General features: G+C 43.0%; 1 protein-coding gene across 10 annotated transcripts in view; it reads right to left on the bottom strand.

Annotated features, from left to right (window-relative positions):
- Positions 1 to 27380, bottom strand: part of ASPH (aspartate beta-hydroxylase) — a 217937-nt gene that overhangs the window by 51106 nt on the left and 139451 nt on the right. For all 10 annotated transcript variants that reach the window (XM_067712240.1, XM_067712242.1, XM_067712238.1 and 7 more), the window contains 6 exons: positions 24953 to 25038; positions 17926 to 18012; positions 10242 to 10392; positions 7400 to 7536; positions 4783 to 4881; positions 2673 to 2762 (listed from right to left, as the gene is read on the bottom strand). In XM_067712240.1, the coding sequence (XP_067568341.1) occupies positions 2673 to 2762; positions 4783 to 4881; positions 7400 to 7536; positions 10242 to 10392; positions 17926 to 18012; positions 24953 to 25038 (650 nt within the window). The remainder of the gene's footprint in view (positions 1 to 2672; positions 2763 to 4782; positions 4882 to 7399; positions 7537 to 10241; positions 10393 to 17925; positions 18013 to 24952; positions 25039 to 27380) is intronic.

Below are 27380 nucleotides of genomic sequence, written 5' to 3'. Positions count from 1 at the left end.
AATTCAGCCAGACTGCTTTTTTTTTTTTTTAAACATCTAGACTACCTCACAATAAAAGTTGCTAGAAAATCCATGATCAAGTTGTTAGAATCCTCTGAACATGTCCTCTTTACAGGAATACTAAAATAGACAGAAAGCATAGCTGGGCACCTTGTTAAATATGGTCTATATCAATGTCTACTATACTTCAAATTAATGCCAGGTATAGTTCACACACACACACACACACACACACTCACTACATAACTACATAGAAATAGTATGTCAAGAGAGTCTAACTCAGAAAAGCCCAGGCCACGTTTGGGGCCCGTGGTACGTGACCCCAGCCAGTGCCTGTTCTGCCTGGGGCGTGGTGCACAGTGGGACATGGGACACACACTTGTGATGAGAACAGGTGGTTCCACTGGCCTGGGAGAACCATGAATGCCATCGTTTGGGAAGAGGGCTTTATTTCTATTTTGCACCATGGGGTTCTTGAGCCCAAGATGCCTGGAAGAAAGTAAGACTAAATCAGGAAATGACAGCCAGGTTCTTGCAGCCATCACAGAGGTGGACGGTAACAAAGGCTGGAATGAGAACACCGGCCAAGCAAGAGGGAAGATGAGATGGACGTCAGACCTCCGAAGAAGCTGACTGGCCTGGCCGGACTGGAGTGAGGAGGGGGCTTGTCACAGGAAAGGGCGGAGCTAAGCTGACTCAAGTCTGGATCCTGGGAGCTGGCAACACCATCCAACGAGAGCCAGAACCCAGGAGGAAACGTCCTTTAGAGGAGAACAAGTGAGTTGTCATCTGCGGCATCGTGTGGAGAAACTAGGCAGGCAGTAGATTGTGGACTCTGAGTAGGAGACGGGAGCTCAAATGTGGATTTGGGAGTTACAGAAATTCTGGGAAAAGCTGAGGCTGAATTGCTACGAGAGTATCACGATTGGTCTTTCTCCCACTTCCTGCCCATACGAAATGATCCCGTGAGAAAAGTCAAAACAACTTTATTGTCAGCTTCTGCAGCACAGAGGCCGTGGGTTTGCTTCTCTTTTCATGCCTGGAGCAGAGCTTAAGAGCATGAAGGAGGGTTGCTTCCCGGTATGAAAACTCAGAGCGCGAGAGTCCACTCAGACTCAACATCTAATATGGAGAATATGCTAACGTGGGATTTCTATAGGCTTGTCTCTCCTATAAGGATGAATCTTTGTGAGCATTTAAATTCAAGAACTGTGCTGTTCTTTGCGTCTTAATGATAATTAAGCTGATAGAACAATCCCATAGGTTCAAATCCCAAGCCCCTAACGATGTGTAGTAGTGAATTCTTTGCCCTTGAAGTAAGGGCTGTTTTCATCTAAGATGTGAGAATAAATCACAGACTTCTTTTATCTGCCTTTGTCCTGGACCATGAGATGTTAAAAGGTAAATTAATTAGCGACAATTACATTTAGAGCCATCACATATGAACACTTATCAAGGTCAGACACTGTAGCAAAATCTTCCTTATCGCTCTCATTCGAAGGAGGTGTCAGCATTTACATCTTGAAAGAATGAAGGAGCACAAAAGTGAGTACTAATCAGCAATTTCTTCTCCCTTCTTTCTCTCTGCCTCTCATTTCTCATTCTATTCCAGTTGATTGACTGGTAGGTCAGAGGGGGAAAGGTATAGATACACAGAAATGTATAAAGAAAACAGTGTCAATTATCCAAATTTCTGTTACCCGAAATTGGTTCCTGTCACTAGCCGGCAATTACCCCATCACAAAACCCCTTGCTCCAATGAACCCTCAATTGTCCAAATGGCCCCATGTTCTTATTAATTTTAGAAACCCGAAGCTATGTTATCCTTAGATGTCACTTTATTACATATATGGAATGCATGGTTACAAAAAGCCAAGGACTCACTACAGCCTTTGATCCCCGACTCTAAGGACAGCCCAGCCTAGAGCCATGCGATGGTGAAGGACAGCCCAGCAATGTTGTGTGAACCACAGTGGATGGTGAGAGTTTGGGAATTTACATTGTATGATGTCATGATTAATGACCAAATGTTATGTTTAAAGAAGCTGACACTGTACTCAGAAAAAAAGGAATAATCACAAAGAAAACATGTGATTTGCTTTAGCTACTATATTTTCTGTGTCAATAGCAGTCATTATTATAGCTATAGGTATTCATCTTCAACTTGGCATTAAATATTTTGGAAGGTAAATTACACAATTAACTACTGGGTTCACTGTGCTTAGGAATCAGTTGAATAAAGACTTCATTCTAAAAATAACTACTTTTTAAATTCCAAAATAAAATAAAAATAAATCTAGGCAAACTGTAAAATGATCTCAAAAATATTTTCAATATTTCAAACACATCTCTTCATTTCATAATTTTAAAAATATTTTTTCAAGGCAATATCTATCTCTATAGATACACACACAGACATACACACAGGCACACTAATTTACAGGCTACTCATGAGTATTCAGATACTTCCTTGAAAGAAATTATAAAAGTCAAATCCCCAAAATTCTTTATAGGATTTAGTAAGAATTGTTAGGTTGTTACAAAAAGTTTAAATCACCACCTTCAAAAGTTTACGCTTAACACATTTTTTTCAATTGTAACTCTCTCATAGAAATACTTTCCCCTTCCTCTATCTTCTGTTAAAGAGAACAAAAAGTTCACGAATGCATTACCTCTTTGTTTCCAACTCTTTGCATGGCATCCCCCAGGTGGAAATAAAATCGCCCATCATCAGTGCCAGGATCCCCAGATTCTATTCCTTCCTGTAGAAAGGACAGTGTCAGTATTTATGAAAGAATTAAAAAGCAGATTTAATTCATTGATTTACTTAATGTTTTCTAAGAATCAGAAAATCACCTCAATATTAAAGTTTGGCAATTAGGTTACTGGTCAACATTTACAATGCAAAGCCAAAAGGAGGTGATAAATTTCAACTTAACAATATATTCATCATCAATTAACAGTGGAATACCCCACAAAATCAGTATGACACTTTGTGAACTGTGTCCGCAGGAGCAATCGTATTTCAATATCTCAAAGGATTTCTTTGTCCAAGTTTCTATCACACTTATTTTGCTCTCCAAATCTGACCATATGTCATCTAGAGGCTTTTTTATCCCTGAACCAAAATGGTTAGTTGCTCATAGATGTTTGAAATGATAGAGACCCAACTGCAAATAATATTTTTTTTCCACTCAAAACAAATGTGTCCTCACTTTTCAATGAAATCTTTGACAGAACATACAACAGGGTTAAAGCCAGTTGGAATCTTTAATTTTATTAAACACCTCCTATCCTAAAACACTCAGCTGATTTCCATCCCCACTGTCCACAAAAGAACTGAAATTTAAATTTATGTAAAAATCAGAAAGAGAAAATATTAAAGCAAGAGAATGAATTTAGAAAAGTAAAAGAAGGATGAGGATACAACGTATTTAAATGTCTAAAAAACTGCATCTTTGAGGCCTCTTCACAAGGAGCCCGTTATCTTTTACTCAGAAGAAATTTTATTTGCATAATGTTGGAAAATAGCACGGAACAGAAGCATCACTCATGAGAGGAGAGCTGTGATCTCGGCTCCTGACTGACTGACACTCAAATAAACGCCCCTTTGCTCATTAACTAACCAACCCTGCCCTCCACTTCCTCACCTCTGAGCCAGGTGAGTACTGTTAGGTCCTTATTACATGAAAGGAAATCTAAGGGGAACACTTTAAATCAGAAAAACCCACATGCCCACAGGGTTATGGTAGGGAACAGGCAGGTTGCAGAGGCCCAGTGACAGCCAAGACAGACTGAGGGGTGCATGCCCACCTCAAGGGGACACCATTGCTCAGCTCCTGTGCTGAGATGTGGGCCACATGTGAACTTTCCAGAGACACCAGAAATCTGCATGATTATATAAAATGTTCAGATTTTCAACTAAGGCAAGCAATTAAAATTGTTTTTAAAACTATTATGCTGGCCAAATAGAACATGCAAGCTACTTGCAATCAGTGGGTTGCTATTTGGGATCTCGGATCAAAGTCATGTGAAAGAAAGAGATCACAAAGGTGGATCACAAAAGTACTACTTAAAGTTCACAAGTAGTCAATCAGCTACCTGGCTGATATGGTAGCTAGTAGCTAGTGTTACTATTTAAATTACAATTAAAATAAAAAATTCAGCTCCTCAGTCACACCAGCCACATTTTAGATGCTCAACAGTCACGTGTGGCTAGTGGCTACCGTATTAGAGGATACAAATAAAGACCATTTCCTTTGTGGCAGTAAGTTCTGTTGGAGACCCCTGAGCCAGACGAAATGTGATTCTGGTGAACTTCAATTTTTATGTGAGAAAAAAATGATAGCATATTTTAATCTGAGTCTTTAAGGCTATCAGGCTCTTGGGGATTTGACCTATTCAGTCTGCATTTGTTACCTTGCTTTGTAAAGGTTTCCATAAGCCCTGTTCTAAGTCATTTCAATGTATAATTAAATTGTAAAAGTAACAGTTAACACGTTGTCCATATTTTAAAATATTTTATCAACTAATAACAACTGCAGTTTTAGGAATTTCTTCATAAAAGTTTTTCCACATAGTCTCTGCTCACATAGTTGGTACTTCTACCTCTGATACTCTTGACTATGCTGAAGGTCCACACTGTCTGTGAATGTCATGGTCCAAGGGTGTACATTTCAGCATTGACAAGAGTCAGCAGTGCATGCCAGTCAATCTACAATACATAATCAAGGGTGTCCAATTGACTCAAAGGGATCAGAAGAGGAAAATGGAGGGAGTTACCTTTAGATAGGGGATGCTCTCAGCGATCTTGTTCTGTGCCTTCAGAATAAAGCCATAATGCACTTTAGCAAAACCGTCATCAGGCGTCACATTCAGAACCTAAACTCAAAGAAAACAAAAAGCTATTGTGATGGACTATGAATTCTACAAATGACCATCAAAACAAATTTTAATTAGCTTTGCTGTACAGTACTTGGACTGGATTATGATGTTATAGATTAAAATGCTATAGTGTTTTGTCTCATTGCAATATCTTAGGCTTAAATGGCCCCAATTCCCCTCAACTCAAAATGTTCTCCAAGAATGAAGAAATGAATGAAAAGGCAATGACCATTAAAGCATCGCTTTAACAATGCAAATCAGCAAAACCTCTGTCAATTTCATGACTTCAGTATTTTTGTAGTGATCAGGAAAAACTCCTTTAGGGGGCTTCCCTGGTGGCACAGTGGTTGGGAGTCTGCCTGCCGATGCAGGGGACACAGGTTCGTGCCCCGGTCCGGGAAGATCCCACATGCCGTGGAGTGGCTGGGCCCGTGAGCCATGGCCGCTGAGCCTGTGCTCCACAACGGGAGAGGCCTCAACGGTGAGAGGCCCGCGTACCGCCAAAAAAAAAAAAAAAAAAACTGCTTTAAATTACCTTTACTTGAAGTCAACTCCAAATGGTTATTATACATTTCTTTATGTACATGCTTTATACATTGCCTTAATTACGAGAAAATTTAGATTTGCATTGAAAATATATCACGATCCATCATAAATTTCTTGAACACCCAAACTATTTTAAGGACTGAGGATAAAGTGGTGACCAAATCCAATATTCTGTGATAAAAGCCAGGTAAATATTTAATATCAATCAGATCATGGTTTATTATCGTATGCATTTACTATGATTAAAGATAAATTATGCAAAATGCCTCTAAAGTAAATATGAGCAGTGAGAAACCAAAACAACATTCAACTTGGGAAGCTGCTTTAGACCAAGAGTGAAGGGTGAAGAAGGTTTGAGCTGAACGCATGTAGAGAAAAGATGACTATCCTACAGCTTCTCTTCCTCCTTGAGCCTGAGTAGGAAAAGGGAGTCATGGGATCTTTTACACAGAAGGAGTAAGTGTGCTGGGCAGGGACCCCATACTCTTGGTGAGTCCACAGTGCACCCTGCCAATATTTTAGTGTTTTCCAGCTTGCATCTGCGCCTGTACCTCATCCACTAGCAAATCCAGCCAATGATACCATCACAATATATTCAGAATCAAACGCCTTGTCACCTCCTCCACCGCTGCCATCCTGGTCCAAGTCTATCCTCTCTCTGCTACCTTCTTACAGGAGCCTCCTAACTGCCGATCCTCTGAACCCCAGCCCCACTCTCCTGTAACCCATTCTCCACGTGGGTCCTGAAAGGACACACTAAATCCTAAGTCAGATTTTATCCCTCCTCTATGCAAAACACAAAGGGGTTCGATTTCACTCAGATTTCACTCAAATCCAGTGATCCCCAATTATGGGACCAACGGCAATAAAAGGAGGAAAGCACCACTTTGTGGGTGGACCCAGTCTCGAGACTGAGTATGAAATCACTACACCTGACAGCATTTTAAAAACAGAAGGACTCATATCGTCTCTACTGAGTAGGGACATCTGCATTTTGATGCAAAGTGCACCAGCCTGAAAACCACTGATCCCGAGGCCTAAAGTAAAGAATAACGAGTCAACGTGTCCATCTTTCTTTTACAGATGCATTAACTTGGTCCAGCTTCAAAGTTCATTTGGTATCCTGTTTAACTTGTACCAAACGACGCCCCTCATTGCTTGAAGGAGTCATAGTTCTCTAGATTACATAGTCACTTGCGACTTAGCAGTTATTCATTAGAGCATCCATGATAAGGCAGACATTCTTTTAAAGGTATCCTTGCCAGAAGATCAGGTAGTCAGTGCCCTCTGAAAGGTGCGTCATTTATTCCATGTGCTCAAAAGGCTTGCGTTCTGTAATCTCTCTCTAGTTTGGTCTTTTAGTAAAAAACGTACAAGATTATGTGTTTTTAAGTTCATGAGTTTAAGCTCATAAGTTTTTCAGTTCCTTTTCCTATCATAAAGAACACCTTTAGAAAGGCTGCTTGTGGACTGATAAATATCAATATATAAGTTTTAAAAAGATCACAAGTGGGCTTCCCTGGTGGCGCAGTGGTTGAGAGTCCGCCTGCCGATACAGGGGACACGGGTTCGTGCCCCGGTCTGGGAAGATCCCACATGCCGTGGAGCGGCTGGGCCCGTGAGCCGTGGCCGCTGAGCCTGCGCATCCGGAGCCTCTGCTCCGCAACGGGAGAGGCCACAACAGTGAGAGGCCCGTGTACCGCAAAAAAAAAAAAAAAAAAAAAAAATCACAATTATAGGTTGAAGGTTTTGATGTACCAAGTGTTAACTAAAATTTAAAATCTTCTGATGAAGTGGGAAAAAAAGGAGATAAAAAAATTTAGGATATGTCAACTATAATGAGACAAATTTGATTTAACTTAAAGAGATTGAGTGATTAGGTGTATTAAACGCAATTTACAAATAACATAAGAACCTCATGTTCAAAATAATTTGATTAATTGTTAGTAGCAAATTGCTGCTTGCTTACCTCTTCATAAACCTTCTTGGCACTATCATTATCTCCTATCAAGAGGTACCCCACTCCAAGGTCATTCTTTAAGGAAGTGTCATCAGGAAATAGTTGAACTAATTTCTGCAGAGTGAGCAGGGAACCCCTCATGTGACCTGATTGGTGGAAAGAAAAAAAAAATAGAAATAAAAGCAGATTCTGTACACCTCTGTATTGAGACTACAAATCATAAGAGACTACTCAACAGAGCCTGAGGACCAGCTTAAATCTGATTCTATATACTGATGGCTAAGTACCTATTAGAATTTCATCCTGCAGCTGCAGAGGCATCAGTCACTCCCATAAATAGATACTGAATATAATGCTGATTATAAATCCTTTGAAGACACTCCTATTTTCTAAATTTGTCAACATTTCCCCTTTTATGTCAAATTCCCTCTTAAGAAAGTTTTAGTTACCAGTTCCTTATTGAAAAATGTTTACTGGGATATTTTTGATTTATTATAATTAAAATTATGACTACAGGACAGGCAAATAAGAGTACTATGCTGTCCTCTTCTCTCAGTAATGACCTAGTCCTGGAGCAAAGGAGACATCATCCAGTATTAGGGGACCCTCTGGTGGACGACAGGGGCCTATGCACACACGAGTCATGAAAACCCAGCTTCAAGTTGTTTTTAAGGCCGTTGGATGCACATTGAAGATTTCAGGAGCCAACTGTCATCACTCCTCACCACAGTTGGAAAGACAAATTGTATAAGGGAGAATGTGCAAAATGAGAGGCCACGTGACAAAGTTAATTACCTAAAGGGCTTTGTTGACCACAAACTGAAAAGCAGACAAGACATGGTAGGACCATCGATAAGCAAATGCATTTGGACGCTCCAGTAATAGAAAAACTGTTCGGCATAAAACACCACCAACTCACCCCACGGGCTGCTCCCCGTTCCTCACCAGTCTGGGATGGTGTACCCCTCCTCCCCCACCTGCCCCACTTGGGATCACTTTTCTGATGCTTTTAAACTTCCCCTGTTGAACCACAAATTTATGGTTACCAAAGGGGAAGGGGCAGGAGATAAACTAGGAGTTTGGGGTTAACATATACACATCACTCTATATAAAATAGATAAACAACAAAGGACAAAGGCCCAGGTGAGAGTCCGTCCTGCTGCCATGTCCTCCCCGCCCCTTCCACTTTTTTTTTTTTAATATTCTTTCCATTATGGTTTATCACAGGATACTGAATATAGCTGCCTGTGCTATACAGTAGGACATTGTTGTTTATCCATCCTATATGTAATAGTTTGCATCTGCTTCCATGACTTTGTTTTGAAAGTTCTCCTCTCCTGAGAAGACTGCCCTCTCAAATGGTAGCCCAACTTCAAAGGTCAGCTAAACTCCACCTCCTCCAGGAAGCCTTCCTGCACCACTGCAATGAATACTGACTTTGCCAACCAGGAAGAGGGGAGTGTGGGGACTGGCGTCCAATCTCCAAATCTTCTCCCACTTTGAATCGCAAGGGACTTCACCACCTAGTCTGCACACGAGTCCCTCCTCTAGTGAACTTGCCTCATTCTCATTCGGAGGAAAGACTATATTCAAATACCGAAGGACTGTTTCCAAAGAAGGTTAAGTCTACTGGTGGGCTGTCTTTCCTCTGGGCCAGGAATAGGGTGAGGCAAGAGAGGCAAAGTTGAAGAGGGCACCAAAAATTCAGTCATCAAGATGCATATTTTATACATTTAAAAAAAAATTAAAATTACTGTAAAAAATCCGCAGTGCTAAGCAAGCCATGTCAGAGCCCTAGGAGAGAGGACAACTCAGTGACACTGATTTTGCGCCCACGGCGAGCGCCTCCATGCAGCCCCAGCCTTGCCTTTTCCATCCTGTATGTGTGCTGTATGTTTTCCTTCCCCAGGACTGGCCCTTATGAATATAAGTCCATTCTTCTAGAATAAGACCATTCCTTCTAGTTTCCAGTCATCGCTTAGGTTCTACTCCTGTCACAGATTTTACTTATCTACCAAAGCAACACAACTACCTTTAATTCTTATCCTTGATATAAAGTTCAGTTGACTTTGGATATTACTTTTATGAGCACTTCCTAGTGTAATCGAGATAATTTGTCTAGATAACTTATCCAGCCAGCAGAGAACCCACCTTAGGGGTTACACATGGCTTAGATTCTTCCCTCCTGGCTTACCGATGGCGTTTTAGGTGAGAGAGAACCAATCACTGGCCTGGTTATAATGAAGTTAGGGTACAGGGAGTCTCCCTTGCCTTTGGCACTGGGATCCTGGGTCAGTTAGAAAGGATGCTTTATGCTGCTCTTTTCAAAGCATTTGCAAATTTACTTAGTGATTAAAAAAATTTTTTTTCTATCATTTTCTTTAGTATAGAGTCAAAACTTACAGGTAAAATTTTTAGAGTGCTTAGAACTCCTAACATTCCTCCATAAAAACTGTTGCACCGATGATTTCAGCCACCATGAATCAGTCGGTTATCGTTAAGAGAGAAAAGAAGAATTTGGCATGATAGGAAGTTTTTGACTGCAGACGTTTTAATTTATTAGCTATGATCCCTTAGGCAACGTATCCAACCTCTCAGAATTCCATTTGCCTCCTCCTTAAAGTGTGTGTGGGGGGGATGGGTAAGCGGCAAAGTACCATGTGCATCTTTGTAATTAAGAAGGATTACTCTTTCAGTCTGACACAATCAGAGAAGTTGCCTGAAATTAGTTATAAAACTCAGGTTTCCTTCCATGTAACTAAACTCTTCTAAAAGTATACACAGCCTGCAGGTCTTTCCAGATAAAAGCACGCCATTGATTGCCACTGAACTGATTCTTACTCCATTTCACCTAGAAATTGCTGTCTGTCTGACCGCCGCCTCAAGCTCAGCTTCACCAGGTCTGCGGGGACGTCAGGCAGGCTGGCCACCTCTTGGTAGGTTTGGATGGCCCTGCGCAGAACCTCATTGCTCCTCCTTTTCTCAGCCAAATCATCTTCACACTAGAGGGAGGGAGAAATGTCCCAGGACAAGCTGTATTTGCAGTTGCTCAAAATAGTTATGAAAAGTCGACTTTGGGACATGCTTTAAAAGTAATTCAAGACAAATTCAAATTTTCTTTTTGTCAAGGATTAAAAAAATGAAGGAAAGCAACATAGCATGTTATTTTAATAATATGAAGAAAAATTAGCTACTAAGCTACAGATGAGAAAGGGTATCATAAAAGCAAGACTAATATATGTGAGGGCTGATGGAATTTATATCCTGTTATACATCATTAATAGACAGAACTCCAGTCCACAGTTCCTGTTCTTTCACTAGGTTATTCCTGTGTTCATTCATTCCTTCAACAACTATATTCTGTTCTAGACAGGTGGCAGACAAATTGAACAAAACAGACAAAGCCCTTTTCTCATTTTGCTTCGTTCTAGAAGGGAAAGTCAAGATACAAATAAAAGTATCATGTGTCTTGTGGCCGTAAGTGCTGTGGATAAAAATAATGTAGGCTTCTGTGTACTGAGAGTGGGGTGGCAGGAAGGATGCTAGTTTAATCGGGATGATCAGAGATGACATGAAAGTAGTGAGGCACGAAAATACCTGGGAGAAGAACATTCCAGGCAGAGAGGACAGCAAGAGCAAGGGCCCTGAGGCAGAAGTGAGGAATAGAGGAAAGGCTGGTACGTTGAAGGGGAGCTAGGAGGAGACTGATGGGGGGTGGGGCATCGGGTAATGAAGAGCCTAGCAAGCCACTGCCAATCCTACTACACTAACTCTACCTGAGAAGGGAAGACACTGACGGTTTTTGACGTGATCTCCTGTATGAGTCGAAAGGACACTGGCAGTGATGTGAAGAATAGACAGAGGTGGGTAAAGGGAAGAGTGGAGATCCCAGTTAGGACATTCTGGCAGGAATCAAGACAAGGGGTGATGGCAACTTGGACTAGGGTAGCAGTAATGAGGTGGTAAGAGGTGGTCGGATTACAGGTACATTTTGAAAGTCAAAGCCAACAGACTTGCAGATGGTCTGAATGTAGAGTATAAGAGAAAGGGAGAGAGAAGTCGAGGATGAATTCAACATTTTTGGCTTGAGCAGTGACCAGTTGGAACTGTCATTCCTGAGAATGGGAAGCTAGAGCAGAAAGAAGCAGGTTTGTAGGAATATGGGATCAGGAGTTCAGTTTTGGACAAATTTAAGCTTCAATGTCTATTAGGTACCCAAGTGGAGATATGGATAGAAAGGTGCCTACATGTGTCTGGGGTTCAGGAGAGAGGTCAGAGTGAGAGAAACGCTGGGGAATCATCGAGGATAGAGAGGGTACTTAGAGCGAAGAAGCTAGATGCAGCTGTGAGTGTAGACAGAGCAAAGAAGAGGTCCAAGAACAGAACTCTAAAGTGCTGCAAGATTTCAAGGTCATCAGAGGTCAGAAAGGACCAGGATAGGACCAGCAAAAAGGACGGAAGCAAGAGAGAAGAAAATAACAATTTAAAAAGTGGTATTCTGGAGGCCAAGTGACAAAAGGTATCGAGAGGGAGTGATCAATTGTATCAGAAGTGTCTGTCAGGTTGAACAAGATGAGAACTGAAACTAGATCACTCTGGATTGGGGACAATGTGATGCCTCTGAGGGTCCCAGCAAGAGCATTTCCATGGGGCTGCTGGGGACCCACAGCTGAGAGGCTCAAGAGAAAACAGGAGGGAAGGAGGTGAACACACCTCTTTCAAGGAGTTCTGGCGTAAAGGGGAGCAGAAAAATGGGCCAGTAACTGGAGGGTAATGTGGAGACAAGGGAGTGTTTTTTAACAATGGGAAATATTACACCATGTTTCTAAGCTGATGCAGAAGACCCTGTAGAGGGCGGAAATCTGATGATGCAGGGGACACAAAAATTAGAATGATGTCCTTCAGCAGGTGAGAGGGGATGGGAAAGGGACCAGAGCAGTTCATCCATGCTAACATCCACAAGAACAGGGACTGAAACATTAGAGGTAGGAAGAGAGGGGCGGACTGTAAAATGGTCATCAAAATCTCATCAGAGGGGGCTTCCCTGGTGGCGCGGTGGTTGAGAGTCCGCCTGCCGATGCAGGGGACACGGGTTCGTGCCCCGGTCTGGGAAGATCCCACATGCCGCGGAGCGGCTGGGCCCGTGAGCCATGGCCGCTGAGCCTGCGCGTCCAGAGCCTCTGCTCCACAACGGGAGAGGCCACAACAGTGAGAGGCCCGCGTACAGCAAAAAAAAAAAAAAAGAACCTTACAAAAAAAAAAAAAATCTCATCAGATTTAGTAGACTACAGTTTGAAGCATACCATTTGAGAAAAAAACGATATAGATGCTAAAAGTAGCATGTGTAATTTTTCTCAGAATATCCTATTTAACATGTTTACCTTGTTAAAACAAAGTGTGTGCTGTAGGCAGTATGTAGATGCCTGCAGAAACCAAACAAAGTCTAACTCCACAGCTTGAGGACACAGTAAGGAAATGATACATCCCTCCTCCACCCCAAAATGAAAAACTAGCAAGAATCAGCACAAATTGATAAAGTAAGATACCTGTGGGAAGCTTTTCATAAAATACCACATCAAAGAAAGAACCTGTTAATATGTACTGATAAGGGTAAGTTTCCCAAGATGATAAGGGCTGGAATTGAATCAGTGGTGACGGACAGTGGACAGTTTTATGATAAAGGAAAATTGACAGGATGAAAATCTCTAGATTAGAAAAGGGCAATTCACCTGTGCTTGACGGGGGGGAAAAAAAAAGCTTCAGAATATACAACAATCTGTTCATTATCTGCAAATGGTCTCCAGAGTAGACTTATCTACCAGGAGAGAAAGTCCAATGTCAATATCCTGTATTGGTCATCCTGACTGCACGGCCTTCTATACATTCATATGCTGGCTTTTCTGTTTAAGCATCAGTTTCTTGTGAGTTTGGCTATGGTGAGTTAACTCCCCCAAACATGATCGTTCATAGATGACGTCACAGAATGCCAGAGTCCTAGAGCTGAGAGAGCCCTTCTGAGACCACCTTGTTCACCTTCTTCATTTGGTAGCCTCTTCACGCTACCAAACAGATCCTGGAACTGGAGGGTCTCTTCAAGGTTAGTTCAAGGGCAAATGTCGACCGAGACATCATTCTCTATATAGAGGGGAATAAATATCTTAACTAAACTCAATCTGAAATGAGAGACAGATGATACAACTACATGCCTTGCTCCTTTCCCTCCTCCATCTTCAAGGTTCTTCACTTTAATGAAGTATAAACATTTTAGAACTTCCGGAAATGGAATTTTAACATGAGTGTTAAAATAGTACATTTCTTCAAAGTCTCTTAAACAAAACTGATATAGGCTTTGCTTTGAGTATCAAAATTGATTGATATTGATTAGTTTAGCATCTGTAGATAAAGGATTTGCCCTGAAACTGAGCATTTGCTACAGGACATTAACATCAGAAAGACGTTTGTTGATTCAAATGAATTCCCCATCCAACCTTCCTATTTGTGGCAGGAAGATGCCTGAAGATGCCTGAGATGTGGCATTTTCTGCCTGAGAGGCACTAATGGTTTGTGTAAGATAATAAAGTGAATTGAGCTCATAATTTTGTGTCTGATGTTCAAGGAACTTGGTCAAAATTGGTTTTCACAGTAATCCAAAGAATAAGACACTATCAGTGCTACTTTTTTTTCATGTATTTTATTATTTATTTATTTATTGGCTGCGTTGGGTCTTCGTTGCTGCGCGCGGGCTTTCTCTGCTTGCGGCGAGCGGGGGCTACTCTTCGTTGCGGTGCGTGGGCTTCTCATTGCGGTGGCTTCTCTTGTTGCGGTGCACGGGCTTCTCATTGCGGTGGCTTCTCTTGTTGCGGAGCACGGGCTCTAGGGCATGCGGGCTTCAGCAGTTGTGGCTCACGGGCTCTAGAGTGCAGGCTCAGTAGTTGTTGCACACAGACCTAGCTGCTCCGCGGCTTGTGGGATCTTCCCGGACCAGGGCTCCGACCCGTGTGCCCCGCACTGGCAGGCGGACTCGCAACCTCTGCGCCCCCAGGGAAGCCCCAGTGCTACTTTAGAAATGACAGATACTGTAGTTTCTATTTAACTTAATGTTGCTGAATTTGAAAAACTTGTTGGGATGTTCCAAAGTAATTGTTTAATCTGCTAACAAAGAACGAAAAAGTCATCACGTACTCCTCCTTACAAAATCCGTCTTCTGTTGAACTTTTATTTTTAAAACTCCTACAAATTTAAGCTTTCTTTTAAATTATTCTATTAGAATTTAATTTACCATGCTTAAATTTTGCATTAATATTGATAACACCTTGTAGCATAATAGTTTAGAGATAAAAAATATTGCTGAGGCATAAATCTCAAATTCTGACCGTAAATAAGGGTATAAATATAGCAAGTGCCGCGTGTAAAAAGTAATGCATTTATTTAGACCTTGGTACCTGCAATTAACATCACATACAAAGAAAAATTCTAAAGCATGAACCATTTTTGCCATGATGAGCATTTGGCCCAATCATTATTCTTTTGAGTTAATATGCTTTTCCATAATCAAATGACTGCCGGGACTAGTGGCAAAGCACATCACTTATTTGAATAGGCACCATCTTTTGGTAATAAATATATTCTCTCTTGCTTAATAGCAATACAATTTAGCAATTTTGGAGGATTACTGACCAAATTAATTTATAGAAATGATACAGTTGCTGTCTGCTAAACCTAGTCTGTATTGCACCATGGATAAAAGGAGCTTCTTTGCATTAAATTTTCACAAATTTAATTTATTAAAACTGAATTAATACAAATTTAATTAATAAGTTTTTAAGGGGGAGATAGGAAGAATTTAAGCATCTGGATTTCAAGTGGTTGCCACCTTTAGTTCAGAGCAAAGCACACTCGTTTTATCTCCAGATGCGTTAGTTTCCATGTGAGTGTCACCCACAAGTGACGGCATTGCCCCCTCCAAAGGGGTGTTGTCAGCTTCTCCTGGGTCTGGAAAATTTCTGCAGCTCTGCATCTGCCATTTCCCAGCAGGGCTGACAGTCTCATCCCCCCAGGCAGGGCTGGAGGAGCTTTACTGCCTGACATTTGTACATCAGCCCTGGATTTTACCCAGAGTTCCAGACTACATATCTCCGACCGTCTATTTGACACGTGCACTTGCGTCTCTAATAGGCATCACAAACTTCACAGGACCAAATGCGAATGCTTGATTTTGTACCGCCCCAAACCTGTTCCTCCACCTGGCACTATCCTTTCCTTAGATGGCTTAACCAAAAACCCTGAAGTTGGGAATTCCCTGGCAGTCCAGTGGTTAGGACTCCGCACTTCCACTGCAGGGGGCCTGGTTTCCATCCTTGGTCTGGAACCCAGCAAGCCGCATGGAGCGGAAAATCTGAAGTCACCCTCCAGTCTTCTCTCTGACCCTTACATCTAATCCATCATCAAGACCTCTCAGCTCTGCCCTTATCCACTGCTCCGTCTCCATGGCCACGACCACAGTCTGAGCCAGCGCTTCTCGAGGGCACCTGCAATGGTCTCCTATTCTTCTGGCTTCTACTTGTGCCACCAGAATCCATTCTCCACCAAGCAACCAAAGTGATCGTTATTAAAAAAAACAACCAGGGCTTCCCTGGTGGCACAGTGGTTGAGAGTCTGCCTGCCGATGCAGGGGACACGGGTTCGTGCCCCGGTCCCAGAAGATCCCACATGCCGCGGAGCAGCTGGGCCCGTGAGCCATGGCCGCTGAGCCTACGCGTCCGGAGCCTGTGCTCCGCAACGGGAGAGGCCACAACAGTGAGAGGCCCACGTACCGCAAAAAACAAAAACAAACAAAAAAAGAACCAGACGGGCACACCCACGCACAAAACCTCCAAGGGCCCCCAGTGCACAGAGAATACAACCTGAGGGGCCCTGGTCCCGCCTGCCCGTGTCACCTCCCTCAGCACGCCCCTGCTCCTGTCCTTCCAGTCAAGCCAAGGCTGATTCCCTGCATCACGGCCTTTGCCCCCCTTCTTCCCTCTGCCTGGACAGCTCCTTCCTTGACCTTGACATGTTTCAGCCACTTGTCACCTCCCTAGGGAGGCCTTTGCTGATCACCTTATTATCATAAGTGTTGCTGTGTCACTCTCAATCACACCACCTACAAACAAAATATCATAATAACATGTTCTTTATTCCATGACCTTCTTTTCTCTAGAGCAGGTATTATCATGTAAGATATTCTCATACATTTGTTTTTAACCCTTCTAATATTCTTTAAATAGATATTTATTTATAAAGACTTTCAGGGGTTTGCTCAAACATCACCTCCTCGGTGAGATATTTTCCTTCCACCCTATCCAAAATTTCACCCCCCTCACACATCCTGTGGCTGTGCTCTTCTTTATTTTTGTCTCCTGACAAAGTATCCAGTAGCAAGCAAGAGACTTTCTTCTATGTCTCATGCACTGTCTTCTCCATTACAATGAAAACACCATGTGCTTTGCTGATGGCTGTGCCTGCGATGCCTACAATAGGCCTACCGCAGAGCGGCCTTTCACTACAAAAAACTTGAGTAAGAAACTTTTAAAATATCTTCCATTGGAATATAAGCTCCACAAGGACACAGACCTCGAGAGTGTTCTTCATGATAAATCCCAGGACCTAAAACAGAATGTGGCCCACAGAGGGTTTCCCAGCTACAGAAGGACGTGGAAAAGCTTCATGAATTGAGGAGCTGGAGGATGGAGAAAGTCCAATAAGAAAGGAGAAGGTAGTGGTTGAGAATCCGCCTGCTAATGCGGGGGACACAGGTTCGAGCCCTGGTCCGGGAAGATCCCACATGCCACGGAGCAACTAAGCCCGTGCACCACAACTACTGAGCCTGCGCTCTAGAGCCCGAGAGCCACTACTACTAAAGCCCTCGAGCCTAGAGCCCATGCTCCACAACAAGAGAAGCCACTGCAATGAGAAGCCCGCGCAACCCAACGAACACCCAATGCAGCCAAAAGTAAATAAATTAATTAACTAAAAAAAAAAGAAAGAAAGGAGAAGGTGGGGAAGGCGCTGGGGAGAAAGTAAGGGGTAAGAAATGAGTCAGCTGACAGACACTACACAGAGAACAAAGTCCATCCCACTTTATATTTTAAAAGTCTTTTCTAAGCACACTTTGCAACCTCTAGTGATAAAATGAGGTTCTTAAACCTCTAAGGAGCCTGAAGTAAAAACTAGGTGGTGGGTCTAAATGGAACAAAATGAGGGTGATGGGAAATCAGTGACTAAAGTGTTATTCTTTATTTTCTTTTCAAAACCGGAGAGAAGCCAGATGGAGGGGGAGCAAAAAATGTTACTAAATTCGTGATACAAAATAGCAATAATTAACTGTCTTATTTAAAACTGTATTTCTTGCTTGAATTTATGTATATGCATGAGAAATTGATTCTCTATACAAGTTAGAAAGGAAAAATAAAATGCAAACACTGGGTTTGAAAATCCAATTATACAGAGCATAAGGACATCAAAACAGTGTCCTAAGTAGCAAGGTTTCAGCATACCTTTGCTTTCCCGTATCGCGCTCCTGGACTCTGAGGGTACTTCTGAACCAGTTCTTCAAACGCATGCACTGCTTCCTCAATTTTTCCCTGTTAGGAAGAGGCAATTATATACATACAATAAATTCAAATGCATAATGTTATTCAATATAGTCATTTAATATTCACCAAGTAATTTTGTCAAAATTTCCTGGACTCCTTTCTGAGTTTAAGACAATTTTATCCTAAGATTCTAAATAATTAACTGCATTATGACAAACAGAAAACTAGAAATGAACATAAATACACTTTATTTTTTAAAAGGCAGACACCTGGCAAATGATGTACTAGAAATTGCACACACTACTATATATAAGATAGATAACTAATAAGAACCTGCTGTATAGCGCAGGGAACTCTACTCAATACTCTGTAATAGCCTCCATGGGAAAAGAACCTGAAAAGAAAAGAGTGGATACATGTATATGTATAGCTGATTCACTTCGCTGTGCACCTGAAACTAACACACCATTGTAAATCAACTCTACTCCAATAAAAATTTAAAAAAGAAAAACAGGGCTTCCCTGGTGGCGCAGTGGTTGAGAGTCCGCCTGCCGATGCAGGGGACGTGGGTTCGTGCCCTGGTCCGGGAAGATCCCACATGCTGCAGAGCGGCTGGGCCCATGAGCCATGGCCGCTGAGCCTGTGCGTCCGGAGCATGTGCTCCGCAACGGGAGAGGCCACAACAGCGAGAGGCCCCGCGTACCGCAAAAAAAAAAAAAAAAAAAGAAAAGAAAAACAAAGAAATTGCATTTTGTCTCTATATGTACAGTTCCCACACGCACTCTTAAAAAAGTTTAGGATTTCAGTTGGGGGAAGCATACTGCTAGCAGCTAGAATGCCTGGGGTCTGCAATGAGAAGGGCACTGTCGGCAGGGAATAAGCACGCAGGATGACAGGGCCACTTGGCCGCCAACGTTGTCACCCGTTGAACATGAGGGTTGATGCGGCTCACCGGGTTGCTGGGGCACCCCACTGCTTCCTTGTCATGTGACGCCCCCTCCCCCCAAAGCCCACGCGGGCCCTTAAGAAGCTGGTCCAAGCACCTGCGGTAGGTCTCTGACCACCACTGTGCAAGCGGAAATGGGGGATGTGTAACAGGTAAGCTTGCTGAGGGTCTTGGCATGGGGGTGAGGCACCCTCTCCCCTTCGCAGTCCATCCACAAGGAGGAACACACATCCCCTGGTGTCTAATGGAAGGCAGCAGGTCAGAATATTGGAACCGTGCGATGGAGATGGATTTTCTGAGTTGAACTTTACCACCACTTCAGCTGCCTATCAATCTGTAAACCCATTCATTCCGTGCTTAAATGCAAGCTGACCGTGGTTTGTACGTTGTCACCCTCACTGAGTGAGTTTTCACAGCAACAGAGTTTACGCCTCAAACGTGGCTGGGCTCAGCAAACCATACATCACTACCTGATCATTACTGATACCTACTTCTCCACAACTTGACTAAATAGAGCCAGGCAATATCCATATTTTAAAGTTCCTTAAAATCATGGAAGAAGGAGGTTTCTTATTCCCTGTTACATGCCCATCAGCGGCGCTGAGGGTCTGGGAGACAGTATATGCACAGAGGAGTGGTCATGAGTGCAGGTTCCAGAGCCGGAGTGACTGGCTAGACCCTGGGCTCCACCACTTAGGAGGCGTGTGACTCCTGGCAACTTACTTACGACTTTGCCTTATATGCCTCATCTGTGACATGGGTACAATGAGGGTACCTGATCACTTTGTTGGGCAGCTGTGAAGGTCAAATCTGATAACATATATAAAATGCTTATAGCCGCTGCAGAGCGCATGGAAAGCAATGAAAAATGGTAGCTATTATGATTATTACTATCGTAGCGTGGGGAGGATGTGGGAGCCCACATGAGACAATAAAGCATGCCCCAGGTAAGTCTCTCATCTGATGGACAGGTCAATGCAAAGAGAATGAGGACTTGAAGGCTGAGATAAATCAAGTCAGGAACATATTCTCTAAGTTATATTTGTTGTCAGAAATCGTTGTGTCGCTATTTAAAATATGCTGTGTCTCTCACGATATTAACCCTTTTAAAGGCTTTATTTTTTGAGAGCAGTTTTAGGTTTGCAGCAAAATCGAGAGGAAAGTATAGAGATTTCTCACATACCTCCTACGCCTACATGTGCACGGCCTCCCCCCATAATCAACATCGCTCAGCACAGTGGTACATTTGTTACGACTGATGAACCTACAATGCCACGCTGAAATCACCCAAAGCCCCTAGTTTACGTTAGGGTTCACTCTTGGTGTTGTACTTTCTGTGGGTTTGGACAAATGTATAATGACACGTATCCACTGTCTCCATAGTTTTGCATTTTCCAGAAAGTCATATAGTTGGAATCATACAGTATGTAGCCTATTCAGATTGGCTTCTTTCACTTAGTAATATGAATTTAAGCTTCCTCCCTATCTTTTCATGGCTTGAGAGATCATTTCTGTTCGGTGCTGGATCAGATTTCATTGTCTAGATGTACCCCGGTTTATCCATCCATTCATTTACTGAAGGACATCTTGGTTGCTTTCAGGTTTTGGCAATTATGAAAGCTGCTATGAACATCCGTGTGCAGGTTTTTGTGAGAACGTAAGTTTTCAACTCCTTTGGATAAATACCAAGGAGCAAGGTTTCTAGACTGTATGCTACGAGCATGCTTAGTTTTGTAAGAAACCCACCGAACTGTCTTCCGAAGCGGCTGTACTACTGTGCCTCCCACCAGCGGTGAGTGAGAGATTCCGAAGCGCCACACGCTCACCAGCATGTGGTGGCGTCAGTGTTCCAGATTCTGGGCTTTCTGATAGGTGTGTGGTGATATCCATTTTGTTTTAAATTGCATTTCATAACATAGGAGGTGGAGCATCTTTTCATATGCTTATCTGTCACCTGAATATCTTCTTGGGTGAGCTGTCCTTTAAGGTCTTTGGCCCATTTTTAAATTGGGTTGTTTTTCTTATCATTGAATTTTATGAGTTTTTTGTATATTTTGGATAACAGTTTCTAAAACCACCGTTTTATTTCTTCCATGATTGATTGTAAGGGATGAAGAATTCAAGTTAAATATCCTTCTCCGTGTGACTTTCTTCTAACTAACCTGTATGAGTTTCCTGAGGCTGCTGTAACAAATGACCACGAACTCTGTGGCTTAAGAGAACAGAAATTCATTCGCACATGGTTCCGGAGAGCAGGAGTCCAAAATCAGTTTCACTGGGGCTGAAATCGAGATGTGGGCAGGGCCGTTCTTTCTCCAGAGGCTCTAGGGGAGAATCTGCGACAGCATTTCCTGACATCACCCCGATCTCCACTTTGTCTTCACGTTGCCTTCTCCTGTTTCGTCTGTATCAGATTTCCCTCTGCCTCTCTCTTATATGGAAACATGTGATTGAATTTTGGGCCCAACTGGATAACCCAGGATAATCCCCCATCTCAAGACCCTTAACTTAATCATATCTGCAAAGACCCTTTCTCCAAACACGGTAACAGGTACAGGTTCCAGGGATTAGGACACAGAATATCTTTGGAGGGATTATTTTTCGCCTATCACATGACTTACACAACTTAAATCGCAAATATTGAGGCTATTTTTGTGAAAATCATGCTAAATGCACCATTTCCAGATTTAAACCATAGGATTAACAATATTCATAACAACTCTGCGAAAGTATTTTTTCCAGCTTAACACTCCCTTAGTTGGCCATCAAGGTTATAAAAATGATGGAATACATTGCCTCTGTCCTAGGCACCCTTTGGATCCCTTAACACACATGCTCTATGCCTTTCCTAAGGGACCATCAGCGCTGCCCTCACCTCAGCTGTCTGGCAAAGTTAATGTGTTTGCTTTTAGTCTGAAAAAACTTTCCCTTCCCCAGGTTCTTGCTGGAGAATATAGCTCCAGATACTATTACACAATTCTTCTTAAAAAACTCAACCCAGGATAGAGTGCTCAGAAGAACTGCCTGAAAATCATCTGTTCTTCAACACAGCTTACATTTTATCCTAGGACCAAGACAGTTCACTGGAGAGACATGTACTTGCCTCACCCCCCACCACCCCCAGCCCCTGTTCTGGCATGAGGTCAGCGGGTGCGCTGAAGGACATTAAGACACACCCCATGGAGGTCACGGAGAACCCGCGGGCGAGACATTAGGGAGGAGACCGTGCCATCCATCACTAGGCCCTTTATGAAGATCTATGGCATAAGGTTCCTCTCTGGACTTGGTGCAGAACAGCTATTCTGAGGACTACTATCCGTCTGACAGTGTGATCTACACCCCTTCCTTGCTCTGCCCGCAGTTTACTTCTTTCCCAGCCCCGTTTAAAGCCTGTGGTGTGAACTTTCGTGTGTCGCACTTACTCTGACTTTATAAAGTTTTCCCTTCTTTCTCTCTTTTTCTCCACTTATAATACAATAATAAAAACTAATTCCAACAAATGAACAAATATTTCAGTGTATCATTTCAAATCCTTCTTCTGGGGCATAAGGAGGAGTTTTAAGCAATAAGTATTATTTTAAAAAATTGATGATTGGGCTTCCCTGGTGGCGCAGTGGTTGAGAGTCCGCCTGCCGATGCAGGGGACACAGGTTCATGCCCCGGTCTGGGAAGATCTCACATGCCGTGGAGCGGCTGGGCCCGTGAGCCATGGCCTCTGGGCCTGCGTGTCCGGAGCCTGTGCTCCACAACGGGAGAGGCCCACGTATCGCAAAGAATAAAAATAAAAAAAAAATTGATGATTAAAATATGATCCATGCATTTTTGCAGGAAAACTAAAGTGACCTCGTACTTTCATGTCACATAGTTTCTGAAACATGGGTGTGGCCTGAGACCAGGCCTCCTCTGACCCTTGCTGCCTTATGGCCGTAGCAATCCCAGTATAGTCGGCTGCATTATTTGAAACTACCAGCTATAAAAACAACCCTAAAAAATTTAATTACGCTGATGACTCAGTCAATAACATGGCTCCCTGCTGTTTCAGAAGCAAGAATTGCCTCTGTGGGCCCTTCTTCCTCCTTTATCTACCCTGTTATAGACCCACGGTGCTCCTTGAAGGAAGCAGCAAAATTTCTCCAGATAAGCGAGAACTGGAGAACACCCCATGGATCGTTCCAGCATTTTTATGCTTCACTGACTTATCTGCCCCTTGATAACTGAGCCCTTCTCTACTCTTCATTATAATTACATACAAATCCTTCTCGAAAGCTGTTCGTTTGTTCTTTATCCCTAAAGTCACCTGTGAAATAGGCATCCATTTTCATCAAGGGCATGTAGCACAGAGAAAGTGGAGAATGCCAAACAAGGTGACAGAAAAAGAAGATTCCTGCTTCGTTTCTATTAAGAAATGCAAATTTTCATCAAAGAGTAGTGGCTGCATTTTATAAAGTCAAACAAGACAGACACAGAAATCACTCGATGTTAATTTAGTGAACAGACTTCGCTGCAATATTCTTTGGAGTTACTACCTTTGTATCAGCTGCTGACCAGGGTGAGCCAGGCTTTGGTTTGGGAACCGTGCCTAATGCTAGTTACAGACGTCGCCATGCTTGTTGGGACTTTTCCAGTAAATATGGGGGAAGCACATTCTCGTCCCACTTCAGTGCCTAACTCGGGTGTTTTTATTGTTGTCGCTTACCTATGACAGTCCCCTTATTCCTTTTTTTTTTTTTTCAGCTAACGTCTACTGATTAAAAGCCACATTACAGGAAAACTAATGAGTATTAGTTTAAAATGCAAGTATAAATTCAAGTACAGAGTAGAGGAAGAAATTTTCATGAGAAACAACTACAGGCAGACCTCAGAGATCTTGCAAGTTTGGGTCCAGACCACCACGATAAAGCGAATACCACAGTAGAGTGAGCCACATGAATGTTCTGGTTTTCAGTGCATATAAAAGTTATGTTTACATTATATTGTAGCCTATTAAGTGTGCAATAGCGTTATGTTTAGAAAACCAATGCACATACCTTATTGAAAAATACTTTATTGCTAAAAAATGCTAATCATCATCTGAGCCTTCAGCGAGTCCTAATCTTTTTGCCGGTGGAGGGCTTGAAATTATTTCGAAAATTACCAAAATGTGACAGGGAGACCCGAAGCGCGCAAATGCTGTTGGAAAAATGGCACCAGTAGACTTGCTTGATACAGGGCTGCCACAAACCCTCCATTTGTAAAGACCGCAATATCCGTGAAGCACGATAAAGTGAAGGACAATAAAATGAGGTGTGCCTGCAGATGATTCAGCGAAGGTGTCATTAGATACATTATAATAAATATTTGGCCCAATCATTACATGAGTATGATGGAGTTAAGAGAACAGATAACTTCAATCTAGGGTTAACTGGCTTTCCAAAAACTGTAATATCCAGAAACACACGCAAATAATATTTCAAATTAACTGATGACAAGGCAAAACTTCAGTCACCCTGGAAACTGGAGGTGCGTGAGGTTAACCCCCAGTGAGAAGAATCTTAAATCTAACATCATTTCACCTTAACAGTAACTATCCTAAGAGCATTGGACTAACCTATGTTTTCTTTTTGCATCGCGTTGCTTTAAAATGAAAACCCCTACTTGTATGGTACTTGCAGTACTGATGCTTCTTTTTTAATCTCTTATCTCATTGGAAAAGACCAAGTAGGAAGTAGGAAGAGCACGTATTAGTCTCATTTTTTAAAATAAGGAAACGGAGGCTCAGAATGACTAACTGAGCTGCCCAAAGCCACCAAAGTAGACAGTGATGGGAGGGGCTGACACCCAAGTCGGCTGGAGTTCTATTTCTCTGTGGCCATTACAGCTGCCGTTTTTTCTTTTCATTTGATTCACTTCACATGGAATGCTGACGTGCCTGGGGAAAATCCACTCTATTCAAAGGTTGTTTCTCTTACAGTTTTTTTTTAAAAACAAATCAAGAGTAATGGCTGAGTTTATTTAACAAAGAAACCATCGCATGTTCCTGCGAAAAGCAAAACAACCACCTACCCGTTTACGGAGTTTCTCTGCAGCATCGAGTTCAGCTTTAATAGTCTTATCAAATTTATTTAATAGTTTAGGCTTCTTTTTCTTCACTGTAAGAGAAAAAGAGGTTTTAAATTTTTATTTTAAGTTTTTGTCTAGAAATAGTTCTTGACAATAGTGATTTACGAAAGTAGTAAGAAACCTAGCATTGGTCCTGAGCCTATAACTGGAGAACCAGGTACAGTCCTGGCTCAGCTCCCCACACGGCTCTCCCAAGCCCCAGGATGACCCAGTCCGTAACTGCCAAACCACAGGGAGACGGTCAGGGCCCTTTTTCTCAGATGCTCGAAGGTGTTCTTGGGAGACTGGGTGCATTCTGGTATCCTGAAACTCTCAGGATAGTGACCTAATTTCTGGAATGAAAATGGTAGGTATGATTTCTAAACTCTTAGGATCAACTCCTTGGCTAAACCCAAAAGGCTGCTTACAACTGTCTCTGAACACACCCACAGTGTTTCCCGATCAGATAAAAGTAGGAAATTACTCTCAAGGGAGCAGGATTTCTTAGTCTAGGACTCAAGGCCCTTCCATTGCATCCTGGACCTGAATTCCAGCATATTCCATACTTTAGCCAGACAGGACCACCCCTCGCTCCCCAAATAAGCTTCCTGCCATTTCTGAGGCTACTTTCTCCAAGGAAAATGGCTTATTCCTTGTCAGCTGAAAATACGCCCCTCCTTCAACAACCAGCTGAAAACCACACCCACTCCACGTATCACTCACAGAAGTGCTCTGTTTTCTCTATCACACGACTCAAATCCTCAGCACCACGTATATGACTTTTTTTTTTTCCTGTGGTTCTTCCCCCTAATATATGGGACTTTTGTGTACTTATCTTGGTCCCTTTTCAAATCATAAGTCCCTGCAGAGTGGCACCATGTCTTTGATGCAACCTGAATTTCCTCCTGCTGACTCAGCCTGAAGTCATGACCAGCAGGGGAGGGTTGGGGCCTTCGGGGTGGACCCAGAGCAGATAATCCTGTCTCAGGGCTCAGAGCATGACCAGGTGTGACCCTGAAGGGTAAGCCGGATGTTCCAGGTAGAGAGAAATGAGAACAGTCAGAGGAGAACTTCCTTAATGCTCTGACATTAAACCAACACATTCAGTTCCTTGTGCTCTGTCCCCAGGTGCAGGAGGAGGGGTTCTCCCTCCTAAGGTCACTCCCCGCCCTGCCCCACAGGCCCGCACTCTGCTGCCTCCGTAGGCCTCCTCACTCTGGCTTTCCTCTGAGCCCCTGTGCACGTTTCATAGCGCTGAAGTCTCCACCATCCTAAAGCCAGCAAACCAACCAACCAGGACGAACCTCAGCCTCCCCACCCCCACTCGCCATCCTCTCCCCCCTCCCCTCCCTCGTGGCTCCCTTCCCACCCACAGTGCTTTGTCCTAACCCACCACAGAGGCAAAAGGGAGTCGTCCACAAGGAAGGAGCCTCAGTGGTTAAGAGTCAGATGGTAGGGGCCTGTCCTGTCCCAGATCTGTGACCTAAGTCAAGCTGGTGGTAGACTTTTCCGACTCTCACTTCCCTAATCTATAACATGGGGTAGCGTTCTTGAGAATTAAATAATATTGCATGTGGGCAACTAGCACAGTGATCAACATACAGTAAGTGCTCTGTATCTGAGAGCTAATAATGCGTGTGGCCATCTCTGCAAGTCCCCCTGTTCCTTTTTCTCCCATCCAACCTGGCCCCCCTGCAGCACCGGACACGGCGGACTCCTCCCTCCTTCCTGAAAGGGTCCCTCGCCTTGACTCCTGTGTTGCCCGCTCTCCTGGTTTTCCTCCTGTCCCCCCAGCATGCTGTGCTCATCAGGGTCAGTCTTCAGCCTCTAAAGGGCTTCCACGGTTTAATTTCCAAACTGAGCTCCATGTTAACTAGTTACTTTTCTCCTGAAATACAAAAATCATAAATCCAAGTGCCTACACAGAGGCTTCAAGCTCAGATCCAAAGTGAAATTTGCTACTGCTCACAAATCTGTTCTGTCTCGGATTTGCCCTATTTCAGAGGATGGCGCTGTATTCATCTGTTTCCAAATAACAAACCTGGTCGGTCTGTGACCAGAATAAAGAAGAAGGAACATGAGGAATTATCCGAAGACTGAAAGTAATCGCTACTATTTTTTTTAGCACTCACTGTGTGCCGGTCTCCAGGCCATATCTCCTTTTATTCCCTCAACCTCTTGGACATGGGGAACTTAACTTCACAGATGTGGCCACTGAGGTTTCAAAGGGGTCAGTCCCTTGACACCTCCCCTATGGCCGTTAGCATGGTTGATGCCATCTTGGGCCTGACAGTTCCTCCTGTCCTTCCATTGACACTACCCAGGACTGTACTGTGCAGTGAATCACTTCTCTGTTGTCAGGGGCTTTAGAGTTAAGAGATATTGTTTCATC

The sequence above is a fragment of the Pseudorca crassidens genome, chromosome 17, assembly GCF_039906515.1.
Source record: "Pseudorca crassidens isolate mPseCra1 chromosome 17, mPseCra1.hap1, whole genome shotgun sequence".
Taxonomy (NCBI): domain Eukaryota; kingdom Metazoa; phylum Chordata; class Mammalia; order Artiodactyla; family Delphinidae; genus Pseudorca; species Pseudorca crassidens.
Note: the sequence above shows the minus strand (reverse complement) of the source record. Positions and strands in the feature narration are given on the sequence as shown.